Below are 24686 nucleotides of genomic sequence, written 5' to 3' on the forward strand. Positions count from 1 at the left end.
TATTTTTAATTGTAGATTTTACTATTATTCAGACCAACAGATCAGGAGACCACAGCCAATGAAAAGATAGCTTGTTACTCATACTTCCCAAGAGGAGGGGGGCATGCCATGGAATGCAAAGGCAAAGGGAAATACCCGAGTAGGTTTTCCTGAAGCAGAAAGAGCTAGGAGAAAGGATGAGTAGGAGCTTTACTGTGGTTTCTGTTGGAATGGCAAGACAAGGTAAGCAGGCTTAGGATTGGGTAGTTTTAATTGTGTCAGTGGGCTCTAGGTATTGGGCCATCTCTAGTTACGGATTCCCATCCTGGGATAATTAAGGCAGAGGAATATTGCCTCCCGACGTGTAAGAACCAGATAGAGAGTATGATTTGGCATACAGGGCTAGATTGATTGATGTGCACATGAAAGGCGTACTCCAGGGGCGTAGTTTGCTATCTCTAGGAATTAGCTAGCCCTGGGAGGAACATTCTGCCCTGGGTCAGCATGATACCAGATGCCAGAGCATCAAGAATACAAAACTTACAAAAATAATCATTAATCTGTTGCCTTCCTATTTGGTGTGACATAAAGAGAATAAATATTGGAAATGAGAAACAAAATTGACTCCAGTTCTGATTCTCAAAATGACATCTTGTTAGATAATTGAGAACAACAGAGCTTGGACACATGGGATATTAGATGGGAAAGATTTCAAAGATTCAACCTATTATCCAGTGAATAAATTTATTTTTCAGCATCATCAAGATGTGATAGACTATGCCCAAACACTTCAGAAACCAACAATTTTTTTCTTTTGTCTTTTTTAATTTAAAGAAATTTATATTATATTTGTGTGGCTTAGATTGATGGAATGTTTTTTTCTTGAGTTATTATCTATATTCATATAGTATCTTCTCCTTGATACTGTCAGTTGGTTCTCAACTGTCAGATTTATCATGCATAAAGTTCTTTGTCTTTGACTTCCTCTACCACTTAAAAGGGTCACACTGGAAATACAGAAAGAAATCTGAGTAGACGATGGTTATAAAAGAAGTTCAGTGGATATAAGAAAAAAAAAGTCACAAAGGAAGGTCCTGTACAGAGACGCAGGCTCAGGGAATTCAGGGGGTGAATAAATGGTTGGTGAGAAAGGTAGGTGGTCTTGGTCATCGAAAGACCACAAACTAAAAATTGTTATGTATCAGGATAAGGAGTTATAGGTGTGATTCTGTTTGTACTTCAAAAGAACTTGCTAAGATAATTATTATCATATCCATTTTATTGATGAGGAAATTGAATCTTAGAGAAGGTAAGTAATTAGCCCGTGTCACTCAACAAATAAGAGAAACCAGAATTCAAATCCATCTCTGATTCTAAATCATTTCTCCTCTATTTTATTTAGATAGTGTAAGCCCTAAGCATTATTCAGGCAAACAGTTTGTGTATGGTGTTTTTAAAAGCTGGTATTTGGAAAGTTGGCATAGTTTGACTGGCAATGTGGACAGAGTAAGTCATTTTAGGAGGTGTTTCAGAGGGAAATTCTGGAAGCAGAAAGGTTAGGCTTAGCAGAAATAATCACAGAAAACAGTTACAGCTAGACCATGGGACTGTGAAGACATAAACACATATTAGGAAGAGTTTAGAAATGTACTTTCTGAATTTAGATGAGAAGTGAGTTTAGAAAGAGTTTTCCAGAGTATTAACATCATCCTGAAAGTAGTTCTTGGAAAAGATTCTTCTGGTGGCAGTGTACTTGTTGAAATGGAGAGAGGAAATCCTATAAAGATATCTACATAAACTGTTAAAAGTAGTCTAAGCTTGGGGGCACCTGGTGGCTCAGTGGGTTAAAGCTTCTGCCTTCAGCTCAGGTCATGATCTCAGGGTCATGGGATCAAGCCCCACATCAGGCTCTCTGCTCAGCGGGGAGCCTGCTTCCTCCTCTTTCTCTCTGCCTGCCTCTCTGCCTACTTGTGATCTCTGTCAAATGAAAAAATAAAATCTTTAAAAAAAAAAAAAAGTAGTCTAAGCTTGGATGACAAAAGCCCAGTCAAACAATTTCATTAAGTTTCTCCAATGCATGAGGTCTTTATTGTGTATCATACATAAATACATTTATGCATAATAGCTTAACATAGAAACAAAGTAAGACATTATGTTGACATAAGATAATAAACAGCTTTAACATTTTTGCTGTAGCCATATTGTTGACATTTTGTCATCATAACTTCCAGAACTGTATCTTCTAACTATGCTTTCCATCATCTTTCTATGTGTATATATTTTATGAATTTCAATGCACAGCAATGCCATGAAAAATATGCAGGATTATTGTAAAATAATCCTTTACAATCAACTCAGTTGTTGAGAAGTCTTACTGTAATGCACTTTTACGTGTCTATCTCTGACAACATTTGGCTTGGTATCCTGAATTGTTCTGGATTCTGAACTAAATTATTTAAAGAAATCCCTTCCACCCCATCTTATGGTTTTTATATGCCTTTGTCCATATTCTCATAAGAAGTAGTGAAATGAAATAATAATACAATTTATCTAGTAAAGTTGTATTTTTACCACCTTCTCTTCTCACTTCAAAAATCTATGAAAAGATATCCATGTTATGATAACTGACGATGCATGCTTTTTTTTTTTTTTTTTTAGTGAATTAGCTCAAATATGTGTTCAGTAACTTTTTATAAAGCATTTACATTCCTGATATATTGAAATGGATTCCAGGATAGCTTTTTTATAGTCCCTGGGTATTGATCTATGATGTTTATTTACTCTGAAATATAATGTTGTGGAATGTGTCCATTTGTTTTTGAACTGGAACATCTTCACCTTTAAACAGTTATGACACTCACACTCTTCAATAATGTGAATTTATATGTGTAAGACATATATGCCCCAAGTTTTTTTTGTTTTGTTTTTGTATTAGAATCAATTAGCCTTGCTTAATGATTTTTTCCATTTCCATCAATTTCAGTTGAAATCTAGGAAGAGTTCATCTCAATGTATTGTTTCCGCTTCTAGATTGCAGTGGTGGAAGAAGATGGTCGGGAGGATAAGGCAACAATTAAATGTGAAACTTCTCCTCCCCCTACCCCTAGAGCCATCAGGATGACTCACACCCTTCCCTCCTCCTACCACAATGATGCCCGAAGGTATGACTCTCCCAGCACCCAGAACTTGGCATGCTCTCCTTCTAAAAACATTCCTCTTTCTTTCAGTGTTGTCAAATTGACTGCTTAAACATTTATGTGAGAAATTTGGTTTGAGATTTAACTCTTCATTGGGTATTGCTCTGCTCCCTGTCTCCAACATCACTTGTGGAGAAAAAAAAAAAAATTGCATTCTGAGATCAAATTTTTAGTTTTAAAATTAACTGTATATTTGTGGTCTTATTACCAGCCAATGTGAATGAGACAGACTCTTCTATTTTTAGTAGATATTTCCTATTAAAATAAAGTCAAGCTAATGGAAGGACTTACTAAGAGGAATAACAAAAAAAATTAAGGGATTCTAGGAAAGGGTTATAAATTTGGCTTAGGTGTAAGAGTAATTACGGTCTGAAGTCATAACTGCACTTAATTTACTTTTAGCAGACAAGTGTGTACACCGCCCTCCAGGAGCTGGTGCTGCGGGCTAGAACAGCTACTCAGGCAGAAAGTTCTTAGGAAAAAAAGTATCCATGCCAAAGTATTAGAAGAGAGGATAAGGGAAAAATACCCATTTTTCGTAGTAACTCATCCTATGGTCCTTTCTGTCTGCCTACAAAATTGCAAGCAGGTCTCCATAATAATTAATGGCATAAATAAATCTAAGTATGCAATTCACATCTTAAATATATGGCCTTTTACAGTCTTATAAATTGCAGCATCTCTAGACACATAATTGATATAACTGAACATAATGACTTAGTATTAAAACCTACGTAAGAATCTGTCTTCTAAATCGTATGTGTTTTACAAGAAATATATTTGGGGTGAAAACAGAGCTTTCTGTGCTCACAGGCATCTTTTTTCCTTCTGTTTTATTTATTTTTAATTTCTAATGTGGAAAAAAAAAATAGTTACTCCAGTTTCAAAATATATGCTTTCACCCTCCAAGAAAAGTGTGAATTACATTTTAACATGTGAAATCTATTGGTTCGGAGTTTAGAGAATGTGAACTCATTAATTAGGATGAGTAAGTAAGGTAATTCATCATGGCGTTGTCACATTAACAGTGGTAGAATAGATAGCAATATATGTTGAACCTCTCCTATTAATACAGCATCAGTGACAGTGCCCAGGAATGGAACCTGGAGCAACTGCTTAGAATTCATTTCAGTTTATCATGTACCTAAAAGAATACCTGAGAACTGTAAGGAAAAACATAAAGTGATCACTAGAGCATATGATTGATTATTTGCTTCTAAATCCTACCTCGATGATTTAAAATGAAAAGAATTAGATTCTAAAACTGGGAGAGGGAAAGATGGCTAGACAAAAACTCAGGAAAGTTGTGGCTGGACTAGCCCTTTAAATTTCACTGTTAGTTAAATTTAAAAGTCTTATCATGGGTCATTATGTTTATGACTAAAAAATAATAAACTCTGAGAAGAAACTAGGGAAAGGGTCACATGCTCAAGAATGGAAGGTCATTTAACATGCAATGAATAAGCCAACCTGTGTTCATTGGTTCATTCAAGATTATATCAAAAATAAGAGGGAAAACATTTAGAACAAAAATAATCTTTTCTGGAAAAAAATTGGGTAGCCATAAGGCTGAAAAACCCCCCAAACTTCAGTATGCTTAAGAGCAAATGTGGGAGGAAAGGAAGAAAGTAAGCATTCTTCTGTTTGTCCCTTTCTAAAGGAGCAAGTCTTGTGTACCTTGTGGGACGAGCAGTTTGCTCTCTTTTGTGTTTTGCAGTAGTTTGTCTGCCTCCCTTGAGCCAGAAAGCCTTGGGCTTGGCAGTGCCAATAGCAGCCAAGACTCTCTTCACAAAACCCCCAAGAAGAAGGGAATCAAGTCTTCAATAGGACGTCTGTTTGGTAAAAAAGAAAAAGCCCGACTTGGGCAGCTCCGTAAGTGTGCATGTGTTTGACTCTTCACGGCCACTCATTGCGGTCACTTCTGAGGGTCTATCTGCTTTTCATTTCATTTCCCATCTTTGCATTTCTTTCTTTTTTAATCAGCTTTTTTTCCCCCCCTGACAAACTTTCTTTTTTAAGCGGCTCTGTAAATTCAATTTAGCTGAATAATGTTGGGCAAAACTTACATGGGAAGAATATTGTAAAACGTATGGTCCTTTTGATTTTTCTATGAATAACAGTAGCTAGAGTTTATTTGATGCTGACTCTCTGATAGACTCCAGGCCCCTATGAGACAAGTGTTATTATTGTTATTCTTCTTTATTGATAAGTAAACAGTGTCTTAGTACCTTGCAAAACAGAAATTTATCCTAGTGTCAGTGTTTCAAAGCGGTTTAAAACCATTGAACATTCTGCCACTTAAAGGACAGATATCTATACACGTTTTTCTGCTGAAACAATTGAAATCCCTATAAGAAATCCAAAATAAACTTTTCAGTCAAAATAAAGAATTATGATATGCAGGGCAAAAAAAGTACAGGATTTCTTGGTTTAAATCTAATACATCATCCACAAACAAACTCTGCACTGTGTAGATGGGGTGACAGAGGAAGGGATAGGGTAGTAGAGCTTGTGTTACTTACTTATTGTCAGTTACTAATTGAAGAAAAATATAGGTCAGTACATTTAAAATGACCCTAAGTAAATGTATAAACCTATGTGCATAGATAGGTGATGAATGGATGGATGGATGGATGGATGGATACATGGACATATTTATAATTGCCTGAAACAAAAAGAATATGAAAAATTTATTTCCTAAAATAATGACATATACACTCGCTTTGTATGTGTGTATATGTGTGTCTCTTTCTACATATTTATTTTTTCATCATATTGGCTATTTGTGATTGCATCTTCTTTTTTCCATCGTTTCCTATTTTCCTTAGAACTATAGTTAAATTATTGGAAAATATTTAGCTCCTACCTCTAACACTAAATGCTGAACAGAATGGCACAGATTTCTTAGCACTTTCTTTAGTTTCCCAAATAAAGGAATGATTACTTAGAAGTAATGCTCCAGCTGCCAGGCTTACTTTCCTGTCCTGGCACCAAAAGAATTTCTGAGAGTAATATTTATGTTTGCAAATTTACAATTGTCGTGTATTCAAAAATGCTCTTCCCAACTTCCATAATGTAAAACCCACACAAAGCATCAGAAACCATAGGAAACTGGTGTCTGATTAAATGTGATTAAATGTTACTCAGCAGGTTAATGAAATCCTCTTTGGATTTCTGTTTCTCAGAAGAGGAACTCCTTAAGCCATAAAAAATTATTGCATAAGGAAAGAAGATAGAAGATTATTCTTTTTAAAATATAAAATATACATGCCGAGACATTGTTTTCATTTTCTATTTGACAACTCTTTATAATCTTACCAAATTATTTGTCATTTCCAATATATTACAGTGTAATTCACAATAACGTTGATAGTTATTTTAAGATATTTATTTTGCTAACCTAGTAATCATTTTATTTATTCCTATTTCAACATATACATCATTTTAGGGTCTATAATTTACCTTTCCCTTTTAACATATATTTAATTGCCTTTCTCTCATAGATTTCTTTGCCTATTTTTATTTTGTATTTAACTTTGATGAGGAGTAACTGAATCAGAAATTTTGCCAGTATTCTTTCAAAATCAAGGTATACAGGATATAATTTAACATCTGGTAGGATATAGATTCTTCTAGAAACCCAACCCTTCTTACCCATTTAAGTGACTGTGCGCCTCCACGTCAGACCAGATGAAAAGGGAATCAGTGATCATTTTCATCAAGTTGGAAATTAACGATAGTTTTGGGGGATCATAGCATCACCCCAGGAAGAATTCTGAACTCTGAGCAATTTTGTTTTACGCTGAAGAACAACAGAGATACAGTATAAATAAAGCCAGAGTCAGCAGCAGGTTAAGGACTGCAGTGCTGATGAGGACAACGGTACAGATATGTGTACCTCTGGAACTATATGGAAGCTGCACTGATAGTGAATCAAAGCTCCTGGAGAGACCAAGACTACGAAGTCTTTATTGGAAATAAGACTGGAGTAAGTGACAAGAAAATGCAGACACATTTAGGTTTTAAAAAAACATATATTTACCAAAAGAATATGGTACATGGTACCACTGGTACTTCGGTTGAAGGATATGAACTCAGGTCTACTTTCGTCTTGGAAGGTGTATCCAGATTATAAGGGGAAGACTGTGAAAACTTTTCAAACCCAGGGACTACCACCTGGTAGTGCTGACTTATGCATTAAAAGAAACTAAGAAAGCACCCCTCCCTGGTGGTTATGATTTTAATAATATCTTGATATGGCAAATTCAAACACAGGCTCTGGCAATGTTCTTTCTTCTACCAATGCGAATAGAAATAGAAAAAGAAAGATGGTATGGAAAGTAATATGGTAGAAGGATGATGGAGTCAAAGAACCAAATTTGAAGTTTTGGACCACGTCCTAAGATTTTGAACTCTTAGTTAAAGATTTAGATCAAAAGCTTAAAGAAAGAAAAGTAATCTCAGGGTAGCTATACTAGAGGCCTCTAAATGAAATATGGTGTGGACAGAGAAAACTATCTAAACAAAACTATGAACACGTTCACTTGGTTCCATCAAGAATGATGAGGAACAAAGGAGAAATTATTAGTAATTCAAAAAGGAGAATATTGGTAAAGGGAGTGTTGTTTGCAGTGTATAACAATCTGAAAAATTAGGGTTATAAGACAAACTTCAGATATGATGAATCAGTCAGTGCAACTGCATTAATAACCCCTAACCCTGGTAAATCAAACTGAATATGCAAGTAGTCATTTTTTTCAAATGTGTTGCTAGCAAGACAGTATAAACATGGAGACCCCAAAGTGCAAAGGAAAGAATACATCAAAAAGTATTTGAATAAAGTTAACAGAAACTAAACAAAATTGTTCTATTCTAGAAGTCTATTTATTCTTTTATTTGAGAGAGAGAGAGAAACAAGAAGGGGAGAGGTAGAGAGAGAGAGTCTTAAGCAGGCTCCACAGTGGGTGTGGTGGGGCTCAATCTCGCAACCCTGAGATCATGACCTGAGCCAAAATCAAGAGTTGTATGCTTAACCAGCTGAGCCACCCACTTGCCCCTATTCAGAAATCCTTAAAGCATGTTTTCCTTGGATACCACGATTATTCACTCAAATCACAGAAGTAGCGTAGAAAAAAGCTTGCTATTAATGAAAGATTTCAAGTTTTCAGGTACCTTTTAGAAAATTCATTCTTCTTTTTGTCAGATGGCTTAACAGTTCTATTTATAGTATTAAAGCCTATAATGTAGGAGCAGGATTTGCAAATGAAAATGTCTGCTCAGTGTATCAGATGATAAGCAGGCTTTAAAATAACAGGAAGTAATACAGGTGAAAATGAGTGAACGAGCATTTATTCTTCCATTTAAAGCATTCATATTTAATTTTTTTTAAGATTTATTTATTTATTTATTTGACAGAGATCACAAGTAGGCAGAGAGGCAGGCAGACAGAAAGAGGGGAGGGAAGCAGGCTTTCCACTGAGCAGAGAGCCCCAGGTGGGGCTTGATCCCAGGACCCTGGGATCATGACCTGAGCCGAAGGCAGAGGCTTTAACCCACTGAGCCACCCAGGCACCCCCCACTTTTTTTCATATTTAATTTTTAAGTACTATGCTGGAAAGGTAAAACATATATGAGCCAAGTCTACCTGAAGGTACCATTTGAATTTGGGGAGGGTATCCTATTCCTTCTAGCAGATGTGGGATCTGTTTTAGTTTTTCTTTCTCCTTTTATTTTTACTTACTTTCTTCCCATATTACAAATCCCAAGATGAAAAGATGCAAAAACAGTTTTGATAATCTTGTTGAGGGGCATAGAGGCCACAAGACCAATAAGAACTTCTGCTGACTTCCTACAACAGATAGTCATCTGTCAAGATTTAGCAGCCCAATGACCACAGCCTCTTTTTTTCCTGATTTATGCATCTAGATGATGCATTGCTGATATTTCCATTAGTACTTAAACATGTTATGTCTAATCTATATTTAAAGTAATCACTTGATCCTGCCATCTTCCTTAGATGTTGACTTATCTTTCTCCTACCTCTAATATCCAAGCTTAAATGAGTTGTCCACAATTACTATTTTCACATTCTCATCTGTCAGTCACTTTATAACCTACCACAGCCTGACTTCCACACAAACTACTACTAAGATTCTAGAAACAATTTTAGTCTCAACCAACATAGAAGATTAGTTAAGACAATGAAGGATGACTGTTATCCCAGCAATTTAAGAGGATAGTAACACACTCATGATTGTATTTAGTATGATGTGGACTTAAGGAAGAAGCAGTGTATCTGAAACAAGGAGACCTCTTCCTTTTAAAACACAATTTGAAAGATTTTGGTACCAAAGTTGTATGTATAATGAATGATAGATATAAGTGAACATGTAAGAACAATGTCAAAAAGGCCACTAGCCCCAAATAAACTGATGATTGGAAAAACTGTCCAGACTAGAAGGGGACTTCCCATTATTATTTTTGTTTAGTCATTTTAAAATTTACAGAAAATGAATAAAAGTAGGGTTCGCCATATGTGAACAGTGTATACAAATAGTGTATACAAATAGTGCAACTATTCAAAAATTCGTTTTTGCTTTTGCTTGCTTAAGGAGAAAGATTTGACCCAGAAAAGAAGCATTAACAAGAGGGAATTGAAACCCAATAGGGTTGAGATTTTGAGGGGAAAAAAGAAAAAGAACACAGATGTAATCCAAAGTCATTTCTGTCTTCCTACTTTGGAGTGAATAAGCCCATGTGGAGCCACTCTTACGTGTAGAGTGCCAACCATGGACTTCAGTAAAATGGTGAAAGCATAACTGTTGGCATCAAGGAACTTCCAGCTTATTAAAATAGAGTACATAAACACAAAAGTTCTTTTATTTTAAATAAAATCTTGAGTACGTTCCTGACTCAGGAAAATTTTACCTGCTACATTGTCTATCCTGCCCAGTCTGCTAGGGACGGGGATTTTGAACCCCATAATCTAAGATTATACATTGGTTATTGGAATCCTGACTGGCTTGCCTTTTAATTCTATCCGAAGGCACTAACCTATTTTGAAGGAAAGCAAATTAACTGTGTTAAAAATAACCATGTCAAATGACATGAGTTTGTTTTTCTGACAAAGTTACTCAGTTACAGAACAGAAAAGGCAGTGGGTGAGCTGTGACTCATGGCATCCCTGTGGACAAGATGTCAAAATGGGGTCTCGGTGATGGAAAAATTCAGTGGGGTTTATAACTGGTTGAATAATCCTCCTATTATAGTGCTAACGAGTGGAGTGATGCCACCTTGGATCAAGATCTCTGGTGGCATAACTAGGACTCCTCTGTCTTTGGTCAATACATCCCCAGTCACTTGACATGAGTATTTCAATAACACAGGTATCTGATTATGGATTACTGATATGGACAGAAAACACAAATGAAAAAATAAATAGAGTTGTTCCTGAAAACTATTCTCAAAAATATCTCTCCATATGATCTTAATACATTCTTTGGTTTACTACCTGGGAAACACCCAACTCTCTCAGGTCTTCATAGAACCCCAATTATAATGACTATAAAGAAAAAAAGAACAGAACACACATGACCATCCTAGCTGATGTTAACACTGAATGATAAGGATAAAGAAAAGAGGCCATTGACAGACATTGTAAGAGAGATGAAAAGAAATCAAATGAAGATATTTTCAAAAATGGAGAATTGATCCAATAGAACCAAATGTGACAAAGCTGTGGGAAAGAAAACAAACAAACAGAAAAATATATTAAATTGGAACAGACAATGTCCCCAATTTTGGGTGTATAAAGTACATATATAACTGAGTAAAAATAAATACCAGATAAATAGATAGATAGATAGATAGATAGATAGATAGATAGATAGATAGAGGCTTCTTTTGAGAATTTCCTGAAGTGAAAAGCAATACATTTTCAAGAGATTTTTTGCCTCCTAAATTGCAGTTCTCTTTCCTTTATGGTCATCTGCCAGATTGTATTATAGTTGCCTGAACTCACTGACATACTATAATTAGCATAATGTAGAAAATACCTTCATAATGACAAAAAGAGCATCAATATTGCGCCAGAATTATTCAGCAAGCACCTTTCTACACATGACATTTGGGCGGATTGTGCTGGCCTTTACCCCCAAATTTAGATTTTCCTAGATGCTCTGGAGCCAACAGATACAATAGAAATTCCACAAAGTACCAATTACAAATGACTCATGCTCTGCATGGTGAAAGGGCCTTTCTTTGAAGAAAGCACTATTTAGCTTTCATCGTGAGTGTATTTATTACACTTTATGAGCCAGGCCCTATGTCTAGGTGCATTTTTCAGAGAGCTAATAGGCTAACAGATAGAGAGCAATTAAGTAACCGTTTATAAACTCAAAGTGTATGTAAATCCAAGTGAATGCTATGAGTTAATACTAAAGAGAGGTCAGATGAAAGAAGAGATGAAGCCACCAGTGGGCAGTCTTCTCTCTGGAATTAGAGCTCCCTTTTTTAAATACAAGGACAGAGACGTCTGTTGGACAAATGGAGAGGTCCAGGCCTTGCAATGCAGATTTTGGCTAGAAATTCCTATAGACTTGTACTTCAAGGGCCAACCTGAAATAAATTAAGTTGAAAGGAATCTAAGGACCAACCAACATAGAGGTATTTGCCCTTATAGTTCAGATGAACAGATAGCTGCAACCCGTACCATTCATAGATCTAAGTCTATGAGCGAGGGTCCTTTACTGAATTCCTTAGCCAGGGTCATACAAAACCTCCACTTTGCAATACCCTTCTTGGAATTTTCTGTTATCTCTCTCTAACTGGGAGAGTCTGGGGCTGGCCATGCTATCTGGACAGGACACTCTTAGCCAAGAAGCCAAGATTTGGACCTGTGAGTCTAATCACTGGAAGCACTGAAAAAAAAAAATTTTTTTTAACCTTTCAGACCCTGGGAGAAACCAGGGAGGTAGTGCCATCTGGGCATGGTGCCTGATCCAAGCAAACAATATGGATCTGAGTCCCTGTTTCTCCCCTTCAGAATGTACCTTGACTCTCTTTCCCATGTTCGGGTTCAGCCAGATATCCCAGGGAGCCCAGAGATTTATACCCATGAGGTGGTTCCAGGCCAGTGGCCCAATTCTGGTTGCAGGAGGGTGATCTGACAAGTGAGTCACTCACTCCTGCGGTCTAGAACGCTATTGTATGATGTTGGACCACTAGGGTGTTGTCCTGCTGATTTGGGTTAACTAAAAGTTTATATATAAAACAAGCTGGAAAAAAATACTTGAGTGGGACCCTCACATCCTAGGAGTGGTCCTGTGTCCAACAATTCCAGCTCCTCAAAGACCTCACCAAAGTAAGTATGTTTAATGATACCTTAGAGAACTTAACTGAAGGCAGGGATTTAGACTTGGGTATTTGCATGCACAGCTACTAGGTGACCACTGACAAAGTGATAAGCAATTTATCATCTGAGGAATCCAATGAATCATGAAACTCAAGCCTTCAATGCCTGAGCACCTCATGCCACGAGAAGGTAGAGAGTTAATGATGCTCTCTTCACATTCCTAGTGAGCCTCCCAGAGAGTGAGTAACCCCTAGCTTCCACAGACTAGAGTTTCATATCGGGATCACTCTTGACATTTTAAGGACAAGCTAAAGGATTTTCTACTCATTAAAGAATTCAGAATCCTAGTTCCCTAACTGATATGTGTCAGTTTCCCTTTGCAGTTACTGCGACATTGGAAAATGTGCCTTCCTCCCCCCATCAACATACGCAAGTACTGATTTCCTTCTGGAGATCAGTACTGTCTCCAGTTTAAAACAGAACCATTTAGAGAGAGCTGTCCAACAGAAATATAATTCAAGCCACAGATGTGAGTCACATGTATAATTTTTTAAATTTTCTATGAGTTAATATTAAGAAAAGGAAAAAAGAGGCCAGTGAGATAAATTTCAATAATTATTTAAGTAAATATATCAGAATATTTCAACATGTAATCAACAAAATTATTAGATAGCTTATATTCTCTCTCTTTTTTTTTTGCATTACATTTTCAAAAGCCTATGTATATTTTATACTTCCAGCAATTAATTTGGACCAGCCACATTTCAAGTGCTTCATAGCTCTGTATGACTAGTGAATAAAATTTTGGTATAGATAAATGGGCAGATATTCCTAAAGTCCATACAGCCATATGAACCCACTACCTCCTAGACAAGGATAAGACAGACTATCACCAGAGCCAGATGATCATCCATAGAGTTCATCAGCTGGTTTGGCTGAGATTATCTTTTTCAATAGCTGGAACCTGAACTTGGCTGGATCAGTTCTATGAAAGAAGGTTTTTATCCAGAAATATTTTAATTGGGTTAAAAAATGCACCTGATTATACATTTGCTCCTGCTTAAGGGTACTGTCCTACATGTGATCCTTAAAAATAATTTTACCTACTATGGCCATAAACGTTATTTTGAAACAGGAGATATCTGTAATTCTCTATTACATGCTGTATTCAAAGGATATTAGATTTTGAAGTATTCATAGTATTTCTAAGCTCCTCATGCTTTTTATTTTTATGGTTTTATTTACGAGAAACAAATTCTATTATCTTTTTTTCTGGGTCTAGATTTGACTCACGATATTTTTCCAGAGCTGTCTTTTTTTCCCTCCCAGAGCTATCATATGTTTAAAAATGTTATTTTTGCTAATTAAAGTGTTGGGTTCTTGAAAAAAATAATTTAGAAGTTCTTCTTTGCTCAGAGAAAATAGAAAGCCTGATTCGTACAACCACTTGGTGGTTGAAATGTCTTGTCTAACCTAATGGGTCTACTTCATCAATCTCTATGTTCCCATCTGGACTGATCAAGAATTTTGTAATTTTTAAGTGAATCATTCATTTCCATTTCCATTTCAAGAGAACAATTTTATTGTTACTTGCAGACTGTGTATAATAATTTATGGATATATAGTAAGGCAAGTACACTGATGAGAGAAATAAAATGAAAATACCCACTCACTGTGCATAAGTGGAAAATCTCACATTTAAAAATGACCCCCAAGAGTCCTTCAGTTAGCTAGTGGATGATTCTCCTAATGGTACCAACAATGACATTCTTTCATAATAAAAGTTATTTAGGTATTAATTGCACATGCGCATAACTGAATAAAATAAACTTTGGTACCCAGATTCAAAATTACTGACTAGATCTAGACAACACTCAGTGTGTTTTCAATTAAAGAGGACTTTGTTATAATTTTACAGTTCAGTAACAGTTACTAGGCTATGAGATTAACATTTATACCAATGCTCCAGAATTTATAGCATCAAGTATTATAGATTGTTTGCTAAAATAAATTATGAAAAATAGTGACAACAAAGTTTGTCACTAGTGCTTTAATAAGATATTTCATTTCACTAGAAAAACCATAACCTGGTCAAACCCTGCAAATGTGAAGCTGGGAAATTACAGTGACAGAATGCTAAAAATTAACCTTAATAATTGTATTTATTGATATATTGGTGATATTTGTGTGTCTGTGTAGTCTTTGTAAGGGTTAGTATTAGCTTGAGTCTTTCTACCTAATCTTGAGCTTAACTGGAATTTTTAATCCCTTACACTTAAAAAATATGTATACCTTAACCCACTTAAAAATAGTGAACATTTTTTCATTTACCTTGGCTTCATGTTTTTTGCATATAGTAAATAATAAGAGAAAATAGAGTTCGGGATTAAGTTCTTATTTTTCAATTTTAACTAGAATTTATGAATTAATTATGTTTATGGGTCCTGAATGAAATAAGTGCATTGTAAAATGTGTAATTCTGTGTTTCGTGCCCAGCATACTTTTTTTTCTTCCCTCTTTTCCTTGCAATATAATGTATATTGCATATTTTCCAGCACTAATAAAAATGACAGCACACTAAATAATCTATGGCATGCTGGGTAAAAGCAGTTCTTACTAAGATCTTCTAAAGACATGATTTTTTTCCAGGTATAATTATAAAATTTACAAAACAAAAGAAAACCTGCCAGAACATAAGAAGTTCTGGAAGTAAGGCTTATACGGAAGGATTTAGGAGTCAGCCAGGTGAGGAAAAGAGGATTCCAAAAGCAGGATAGGAAAAATCTTTAGAAGTCAGCAAATGCCTCTTCATTTCCTTGACTTGGAATTAAAGACATGCTCCTGATTGGGTTCCTTGGGCTATCATTTATCCCATTATACATAAAATATGTCATATTTTTCAAATGTTGAAAAAAACCTCGCTCATTACACCCATATTTGCTCTTGTTTTTCATAAGAGGAAAAATGGACCTGGAAACTGGCAGACTGTATTTGTCAATGCGTTTATTATGTATCATGTTGCTACTGGGCACAGTTGAATAGGAGGCTAATAGGGTACCTTTCCTTTCATTCTCTCAGTGTATGTTCATTTATGCACCCATGCCATTTTACGCATGTTGGGTTGGAAATATAAAGACGATCTAAGAAAAAAAAAAAAAAGAATATGTAATACTGAAATGTTGACCAACTCACTTTTAAAAATTTATTTTCAGAACTGACACAATGTATCCAACCCTAATATGAATAGTTACTTCTTCACAGGAGGCTTTATGGAGACAGAGGCTGCCGCTCAGGAGTCCCTGGGGCTAGGCAAACTTGGAACTCAAGCTGAGAAGGATAGAAGACTGAAGAAAAAGTAGGTTTGGAGATTTTCTTCTTTTTTTTTTTCTAGCTTTTACTGACTCTGTTATTTGTGGGGAATTAAAAAGAGGGTAATTGGAAACCATAGACCAAAGCCACGATTGTCCTAGTGTACCCTAAAACTTCTCAGTGCTGGAATTTCCTAGTTCTGCTGAGCTACAGTTTGAAATAGGTATACAGATCTTTGGCCTATAATAGAAATAAATGGTTTATTCTGAGAGACCAATGCATTTATTGCAAAAGCCTCTATATTTAAAGTATTTAAATGTAGCCTCATAAGTAATATAATAATCTATTGATGTTAAATTCAGTAATGAATTGGTACAATAAAATGAGAACCTATACCATCCAACTTTGTGTTTCCTCTTACAATTCAAGTACCTCCTCTTAAATTGGAGTATTTAAAGGGAGAATATTTCTCTTTCTGATTGAACATAAACTTATTTTAGACCAAGAGCAGATTGTTTTGCATCTGTCAGGAAACTGATAGTGTATCTTTTCATTCACATGTAATATGGAACATTTAAATGACTTGCAAAATTGGCAAATTTTGAGTCCCAGCAGCTGTTAGAAAGCTAGTGGGTCTATAAATAACATATTTTTAAAATACAAAGTAGCATTTTCAGTGATGAAATAGTACCTATAAAACATGATGTCTCTATCCCTGAATCTATTGGTTACTCCTTTTCCTCTCCTCTTTCTCGAGTATTTATTCCATTGTGTTTGTAGTTTTCATGTTTACCTTCTTTCCTATGAAATAATATTCATTGCTCTAGTTACCATTATTTTAACAGATAGTCTCATATGGTTATAGTATTTGGGATAATCAATTGAATTCATATTTTACCTTTTTATTTGCTTTACAGATTACAGATGTTTGCTAATAATGAGGAAATTGCAAGTTGTAGAAGAACTCACTAGCCTAATTGTTTCATTAGTTTTCTACTTAATAAAACTATATATGTATATACGTGTATCCAAATTTAATAGAAACACTGTGCAGAAATAAAGAAGTGACCTTGAGAGCATTATTTCTTGAATACAATCAAATGCTCGTTGTATTCAGTAGCAGTAAATACAACTCAGTAGCAGTTGTATTCGGTAGCAGTTTGACAAATATGGCAAACATTTCTTCTTTCATTATTGATCACTCAAAAATATAATTAAGTATTATCACAACCTGTTCAAACTCTCTTCATTTTATTTATTATCAAGGAATGCTTTATTCAATTTTATGGCTTTTTAATGAGAAAAACTAGATTCTTTAGAATTTGTTTCAAGTTTAAAGAACTTCCAATTTTATTTATTTAAAATTACTTTAAGCCTAAAGGAATAAGAGTAATTAAAATCCAGACTGGCAAATGAACTTGGTCTGTTTCACTTAAAAGGTAATTTTGCTTTTTCCATAATGAAATATTTATGTATAATGGCAACTTGACCAGTTTTCACATTGCATAGAAGGGTGATATTGAGGCAAATAATACATTTCATTGGTTGTTTTTGAACCAAATTAATGTTTTTTTAAACAGTTATGAAGTTAAACATTTCTCATTATGTGGTAATTTTAAGACTAATGTATTTAAATTTTATCTATTATTAGTTTTAAACACTGTTGGATTGACTTAATGTTAATTTTGTGGAATTATTTCTCAAATCCCAACTACCCTCTTAGTCAGAAACCGATTTTAGTTCTAGATTTGTTTTTAAGATTTTACTATGCTTGACTTTTGAGTTTTATTTTGCAAAATATTTTGGCCAATATAACTTTAAAATGTGTTAAAGAAAATACTTGTCTTTAATATTAAGAAGAATATTAAGAACATTCTATGTTATAATAAAGGATAACATTTCTCAGTACAGTTATTTCCTATAGAATAATGGTATGTGGGTTAAAATGAATCCAACAAGACAAAACAGAGTTGATTAATGGAAGAACAGAAGTATTTATGTTATTATTGAGTATTCCATGACAAGAATCTCAGGAGTATAAATGTGTAACCAGTATTTATGAGATGTGTATAAGTGCTAACCCTTATCAGGACTTGAATGACCCTGCACCTTGGTTTCTAGATTACTAAAGAGTGAAGTGTCTTCATGTAATGAGTTTTATAAGACAGACAAGATCAATTTTTTCATGTTTATTGGTCTTTCAAGATGGAGAAAAAATTCAGGTACATTTTACTGAAGGAAAAAAAAAAAACTAAAGCAAAAATGGAACAATTTCTTCCAAAATAGGGAACACTATAGGTTTATGTGCATAGTTGCAATGACTGTAGCTTCCTAACAATTGTTTCTTTATGGTCTATCCACTGACCAAGCCAAATGATGATTCCAGGACAAAGTACTTAGCTTAGACTTATGTTCACTGTCCCAAAGTTTATATCAGAGCTTCCTCAGTCTCAGTAGCAAAAAGCAGAGCTGAAGAAAAATATTTCTTTCAACTTTGCTAGCATATCAGGTATCTACAATTGATAATCTGCAAATTTAAACTTAATTGAGAGAAATCTTATCTCAAGAAGTTAGTTATGACACATTTTTAAAAAAACATATGTGGGAGATACTTTCAGAGAACAGCATTCAAGATATTCCAAATTCTTGCAAAGTTCAGAAATTTGTGATGTTGGCAGTTCCAAACAAAGGTCTAATTTGAGGCACGTTTCCCATCTAGCGAGTTAAGCACACACAGGTTTGAACGGCTTGCTGGATCTGGGTCCCTACTTCATTCTACTTTTACTTTGCTTTGTGATGTAGCCATTTTTTTTTTCTTGTGTTTCTAGTTATTTCCCTATGATTAGACATGGGAATAGTACAATGGTGAATCTTCTAAAGAAAATCTTGTTGACCTTTTCCTTCCCGAGTTGGATATTATCATGCAGGTGCTGTTCCATCAGAGTAGCATCTTAGCTAGGCCTGAAGTCCATCTACTTTTGTTCTGTCTGGTTTGCTTTTATATGCCTTATCTTTACTGTTCTTTCCTTTAAAACTTCAATTACATTAATTATTCCAGTAGGTTTATGTAGTGTACAGTTAATACCTACAATAATTGCATCACTTTGTAACTCATCTAGTGATTCTTCAGGTATTTCACATGAGTTTCTGGTCTTCCCCACTACAATTTGAACAGTTTTCCTGCAGCCTCATGATATGGCTCTCCTAGTCTTTAAGCACTGGGTTGTTTATTATTCTCAGTATGTTCTCTCCACATGAAAATTGTGATTCTCATGGTTCTCTTGATATGGTCTTCTTCTGGAGTATCACAGCTTTCTGAGATCTTGTCCATCATCCTTTGTGTGATTTCATGGACTCCAGGCACCTTCTCTGACTTAACACATACTAAATGGCATCTCTATTTCTAAAATTCACATTATGAGCACCTAGACCTGAGAATTTCACCTCTCCCCTTTTATACCTGTCACCCTAATCTTGAGGAACTTATTCATCCTTCTTAGTTTTCTACCCATTGTTCTAATCTAAGATCTATAGCTACTTGCTCAAGATGGCCAACTAAAACCAACCACACCACTACAAGAGGAAACTGGGGCATGAGAGAAACTATTGCAAGGCCACAGACTTACATGGCCCATCAAAATCTGAATTCCTTTTTATTGTTGTTTTGTCTGAGCATAATATTTTTTGAAGTATAACTAACATACAATGTTATATTAGTTTCAAATGTACAACATATTGATTCAACAATTACATAGATTATTCGGTGCTGAATTTTTAAATGTTATTTAACTCCCCAAATTTTCCTTAGAGGTTGTGGGTCTTTTCAGGACCCAATAATTAGAAACTCTGTTCTTTGCCTATGTTTAGAATTTGATAATAGACAATGGAGTCAGGCAATCAGATATCAAAATGTCAACTTTATTACCAATTGAGCTGTTAGAATTTAACTGACAAATATGGCAAAAATGGGGGCTTCCCAACACTGAAGCCCAAAATTAGAAAACCTGATATGGAAAGAGCTGGATTGTCACAGGCTTCCAAAGTGTGCAAGTATAATCCCCACCTATCCAAAAAATAGCATATTATGATTAGGTAAATGTGTCTCTTAGCATCAAGGACTATGAACTCACAAGGAAGGAAATGAAATTTTATGCCATTAACATCTAAAAGAATTTTCAAAGTGTAACATTTCAGTGTTAAATGTATTAATATCTCATCATATTTCTTGCCTTTATTTTACTGGAATATACATAGCTGACAGTTTTCTGTATCACCATCACTAGAAAAGCTATGGTAGGGTGTATGGCAATCTCCCTGAGTTTTTAGAGATCTGGAAATATATGTCACATATAACATTAGATGATAATTGCCAAAAGTGTAAAACTATTGGTTCAAAGTAACTTTTCCTCAAAATTTAAAGGTACTATTCTTCTTGCTTCTAGTTATATCTAATATCACTTTATTGTCATTCTTTTGTATATAACATGTAGGGTTTTTTTTTTCTCTCTCTCTGAATGAAAGTTTTAAGATTTTTCTCTTTATATTTGGGGTTCGGAAATATCATAAGTATTTCTATTCAAATTTTTTGTTTCTTTTTTCTGCTTTATACTTGCAGTCTGAAGACTAGATAGTCTGAACTGTTTTACATGTTTTGACTTAAAAATTGTTCATCTCTAGACTCAACTTTAATTCCAAGAAGCTTAGAGACTTATAAGATTAAAGATGAAGTTATCTGTTTCAGTAGTAATACACTGGTCTAACCCTCATGACAGTCCTTGATAGGCAGTGAACATATTAAAATGGAAAGAATACCCTGTGAATGGTTACTTATCTCCAGAAATATAAATTCTGAAATTTTTATCTTAATTTTTATGAGAATTTTCCTCCTGCATTTTACACTACATAATTTTTTATTGAGATGTGTATGCATACTGGGATCTTTTGTATCTTGAGACATAAATTGAAAAATTCCATATTAATATTGATATACTAATTTATCATTTTCAATCTTTAGTTATAATATACGTAATGCATTATTATTATGTTAAGTATGCTATATTCTTCCAAGTGGATATCATTGCTAAATGAATATGGATTTGAAATCAATTTTTCAACATCATTAAAATGAATTAACATTCCAACTCAGCTATCAGCAGCATCCTCCAGAGAAGCGGTTTTATCCTTGGAGCATGGCAGTCATAGTTAATCATTACCAGTGAATCTTTATGTTAGAACTTCAAAGACATAAAAGTGAAGCTCTGTAGATTTAGTTAATTTATTTCCATTGCAATCCTAAGGGTCTTCCTCAGTGCATAATCTTTAATGTGTTTTGAGATTCTGCACTTTTAATCTTTGGCATTTGGAAGGTTTAGAGTTTGCATATCTCTAAGTAAAATAAATATCACTGAAAATATTCATAATGAAAGGTATTACATAAATTCCACAACATTGATTCATTCAATAAGTATTTATTAAATGTCTGTGTGCCAAGTTAAACTTAAAAATGAGTTGTATTCCAGAGGTTAATTTGTAAGACATGTGTTAGAAGCTTTGAATACATTTTGCCATGTAAGTAATGTTATATATATGGAAGGTAAATGTCTTTGCTTCCTCTGCAAAAATCTATTCTGTAAGCATGCTATAGGAATCGAATCTGACTAGAGAAAGCAAAGGGGGAATTTTTGGTAAGATATTAGAGAATCTCAGAGATTTCAGAAACAACAGAGACAGGACAACTCCAAAATTTCAACAGTAAGAGATTATGAAATATTTCTCTAGAGGGTTGTCAAGAGCTCATATTTTCTGTTTCACCCCATTCCAAATTTTCAGTTCCTGGGAGAAAGCATGTAATTGGCTCCATGTGGAACTGATATTTGTACTTGGATCCATCAGTTATAGTCAAAGATTCATTTAGTACAGACATGACCATAGGAGAATGACTCTGGGGACTCAACTCAAAAGAATCTAATAAAGTAGAATAAAGTAGAATATTTCAGAACCTAAACCTAATGTTCTCAATATTTCTCTGAGAAAATGTGTCCCAGTTTCCAACTTGAAATTTTGCAAGCGTGTCTTCTCTACATACGCTGAGCGAGAGCTACTATTGCCTTGTCATCCAGTTCTATGTATGTAAATACTTCCAAATACATATGTATTGATAATAAATGCTTAAAGTTAAACTGATACATTAAAGGCTAGCAGTTTTCATATTTTTTTAAGATTTTATTTATTTATTTGACAGAGAGAGAGATCACAAGTAGGCAGAGCAGTGGGCAGAGAGGGGAAAGCAGGCTCCCTGCTAGGCAGGGAGCCTGACATGGGGCTCGATCTCAGGACCCTGAGATCATGACCTGAACCGAAGGCAGAGACTTTACCCACTGAGCCACCCAGGTGCCCCAGCAATTTTCATCTTAAATAAAAATTAGACTGGAAGCTCGTTCACCAAAAAAGACATTTTCCTTCTCCCTACTTTATGGAAACTTATCTTTGTCAACTCAAATTATTGTAAACTGTGAGACAAAAATTCTTTATTTTCTGAAAAATCTGGTTCTTCAAAATATCCACTTACACTTACCAATTTTTTAATGTTTATTTTCTTAGACCAAAAAATATGTTAGGCAAAGAGTAGCGTGTGTGTGTGTATGTGTGTATGGTTGTCTGTGTGTCTGTGTTTGGGTGTATATACATGCATGTATATATTTGTGTGTATACATACATTTTTACGTGTACATACATACACACATCTATACATGTATTACCTATGTATATATAAATATCTTTTAGATTTCAAGTTAGAAAGGCATTTCTAAAGGACAACTGAATACTCAAAATATTTAGGAGAATGGGAGAATTATTATATGGGGAAAGAGCTCAAAAGTATTTGGAATAGATAATGACAACATTTGAAAATTAAATTAAATATTTATTTCTACTAATATAAGCACACTTTGGAATGCTGAATGAACCATTTTTCTTTTGAAATAATAGAAGAATTTGAAAAAACAAAGAGCAATAATAAATACTAGGAGACATGTATTTTATCTAATGTTCACCTATAGTGGAAGAAATTATAGATATAAGCATAAACTAAGTAATATTTTTATTTACACTACTATCTATAGGTTTTAGTGTTTTCTCTTGTGTAATTGTGGATGCATGTTATAAGAGTCTGCAACTATGTAGCTTAATTTTGTTTTCTTTTAGAATAATGAAGCTACGATTTTTTTTGCTTTGTATAATCAATTTCATTTACTCGTTAATCTGCATTTTCCAAGAAAAAAGCTGTAAACACAAGATACAGACAATACATTTCAAGTCTAAAACAGAGTAAATACACAAAATAAAGATAATTTAATGATGTTTCAAAAAAATAAAAATAATAAAGTGCTACAAGCCTAAAGCCACCTCATGTTCTTATTTGAAAGTTGTTCTCCAAACTAAAGACTGGTCACCTCATTGTTAGATTCTAAAATAATGTATAACACTTATTAGATTATTTTTGTTCAATAAGAAAGGAGATTACTGGTGACCAAGAGTAAATGGAGTCCCTTAAGAATAAGCTAGACACGTTAGAGGAGGAAAAATGCTGTAGAAACACCATTTATTGAGTTCAGAAAGGATTTCATTTACTTTGTAAATGACACTTCTGACACTTGGGTTGAAACTAACAAAATGGATTTATATCTGATGGGACCATTGTGATCAAAGGGCCTGAACAAAAGAATTGATAACACAGAGAGGGCTAGACTCAGCTCTTTCACAAGTGATTTAAATAAGTGTATCAGATTTGTGCAGTAGAAGGCATAGTTAAGGTGTTAGAGAAATCATTTTGTTTAAGGAAGACCTTTACATAGAGATCCAGATCAAACAAGATAAAGCTTAATAAGGATGTTTATATAATTCTCCAACCAATTTCATGACTACCCTTACCAGTTACTTGTGTATAGGAGGCTATGGTGTGTGTCTATGTATAGGGGGATCTTAACTGTAACTCCTGAGATAGCAGTTTCTGTTAACATAAGTAAATAAATAAAGACAGCTCTGCAATGTCTGACAAGGAAGGTAATGATTTTCAGTATCCATAAAAGCAATTGATAGGGCCCACATTCTGTGCACTGTGCAGATCACATAGCTGGGTATTGTGTTAATTTCTGAGAAATACTCTTCAAGTGAATATATTCAAACCAGCATCTATTCCAAGGAACATGATCAATATCTTTGTGATAAGACCTTGGGCCAAAAGTCAAATGTTGTTACGGATAAATTTGAGCTGAATCTAAGTGAGACCGGTTAGCAATCACATATCTGAGAAGAAAGAATTAACCACCTGGAAAGAGAGTTTTTCCTCATGATTCTGTCCAATGTAGAGCTGCCAAGTATGTGTATGTGGCAGAATTATTATATGGGGGATTCAGATTTTATGAGAGATTGACTTACATGCTCTTCAGATTGTCCCTACGCTGGAATTCTATGATTCTCCATGTAATTCAGAGAACAGAACTCAGGAGAACCCTTTTTATCTTACTTTTTTTTTTTTTTTTTTTTTTAAATATCGTAGTGCCTGGCATACTGGGAGTACTAAAACATATTTTCTGAATAGCTGAATGCCTGAATAGAAGCTGCATGGGGAAAGACTCTAAAGAAAACCTAAGGAGGGCACGTGTTACATGGAGCACGGGGTGTTCCATGCAAACGATCAATCATGAAACACTACATCAAAAACTAATGATGCACTGTATGGTGACTAACATAACATAATAAAATATTATAAAAAAAGAAAAAAAGAAAACGTAAGAAAAGAACAGATATTAGAGCAGTGACTTCTACTCAGATGAACAAACCAGGAAACT

General features: G+C 34.5%; 1 protein-coding gene across 15 annotated transcripts in view; it reads left to right on the plus strand.

Annotated features, from left to right (window-relative positions):
* PPFIA2 (PTPRF interacting protein alpha 2) overlaps positions 1 to 24686 on the plus strand; it is a 482999-nt gene that overhangs the window by 407548 nt on the left and 50765 nt on the right. For all 15 annotated transcript variants that reach the window (XM_032346888.1, XM_032346893.1, XM_032346892.1 and 12 more), the window contains 3 exons: positions 3010 to 3140; positions 4894 to 5048; positions 15790 to 15883. In XM_032346888.1, the coding sequence (XP_032202779.1) occupies positions 3010 to 3140; positions 4894 to 5048; positions 15790 to 15883 (380 nt within the window). The remainder of the gene's footprint in view (positions 1 to 3009; positions 3141 to 4893; positions 5049 to 15789; positions 15884 to 24686) is intronic.

Source organism: Mustela erminea, chromosome 6 (genome assembly GCF_009829155.1).
Source record: "Mustela erminea isolate mMusErm1 chromosome 6, mMusErm1.Pri, whole genome shotgun sequence".
Taxonomy (NCBI): domain Eukaryota; kingdom Metazoa; phylum Chordata; class Mammalia; order Carnivora; family Mustelidae; genus Mustela; species Mustela erminea.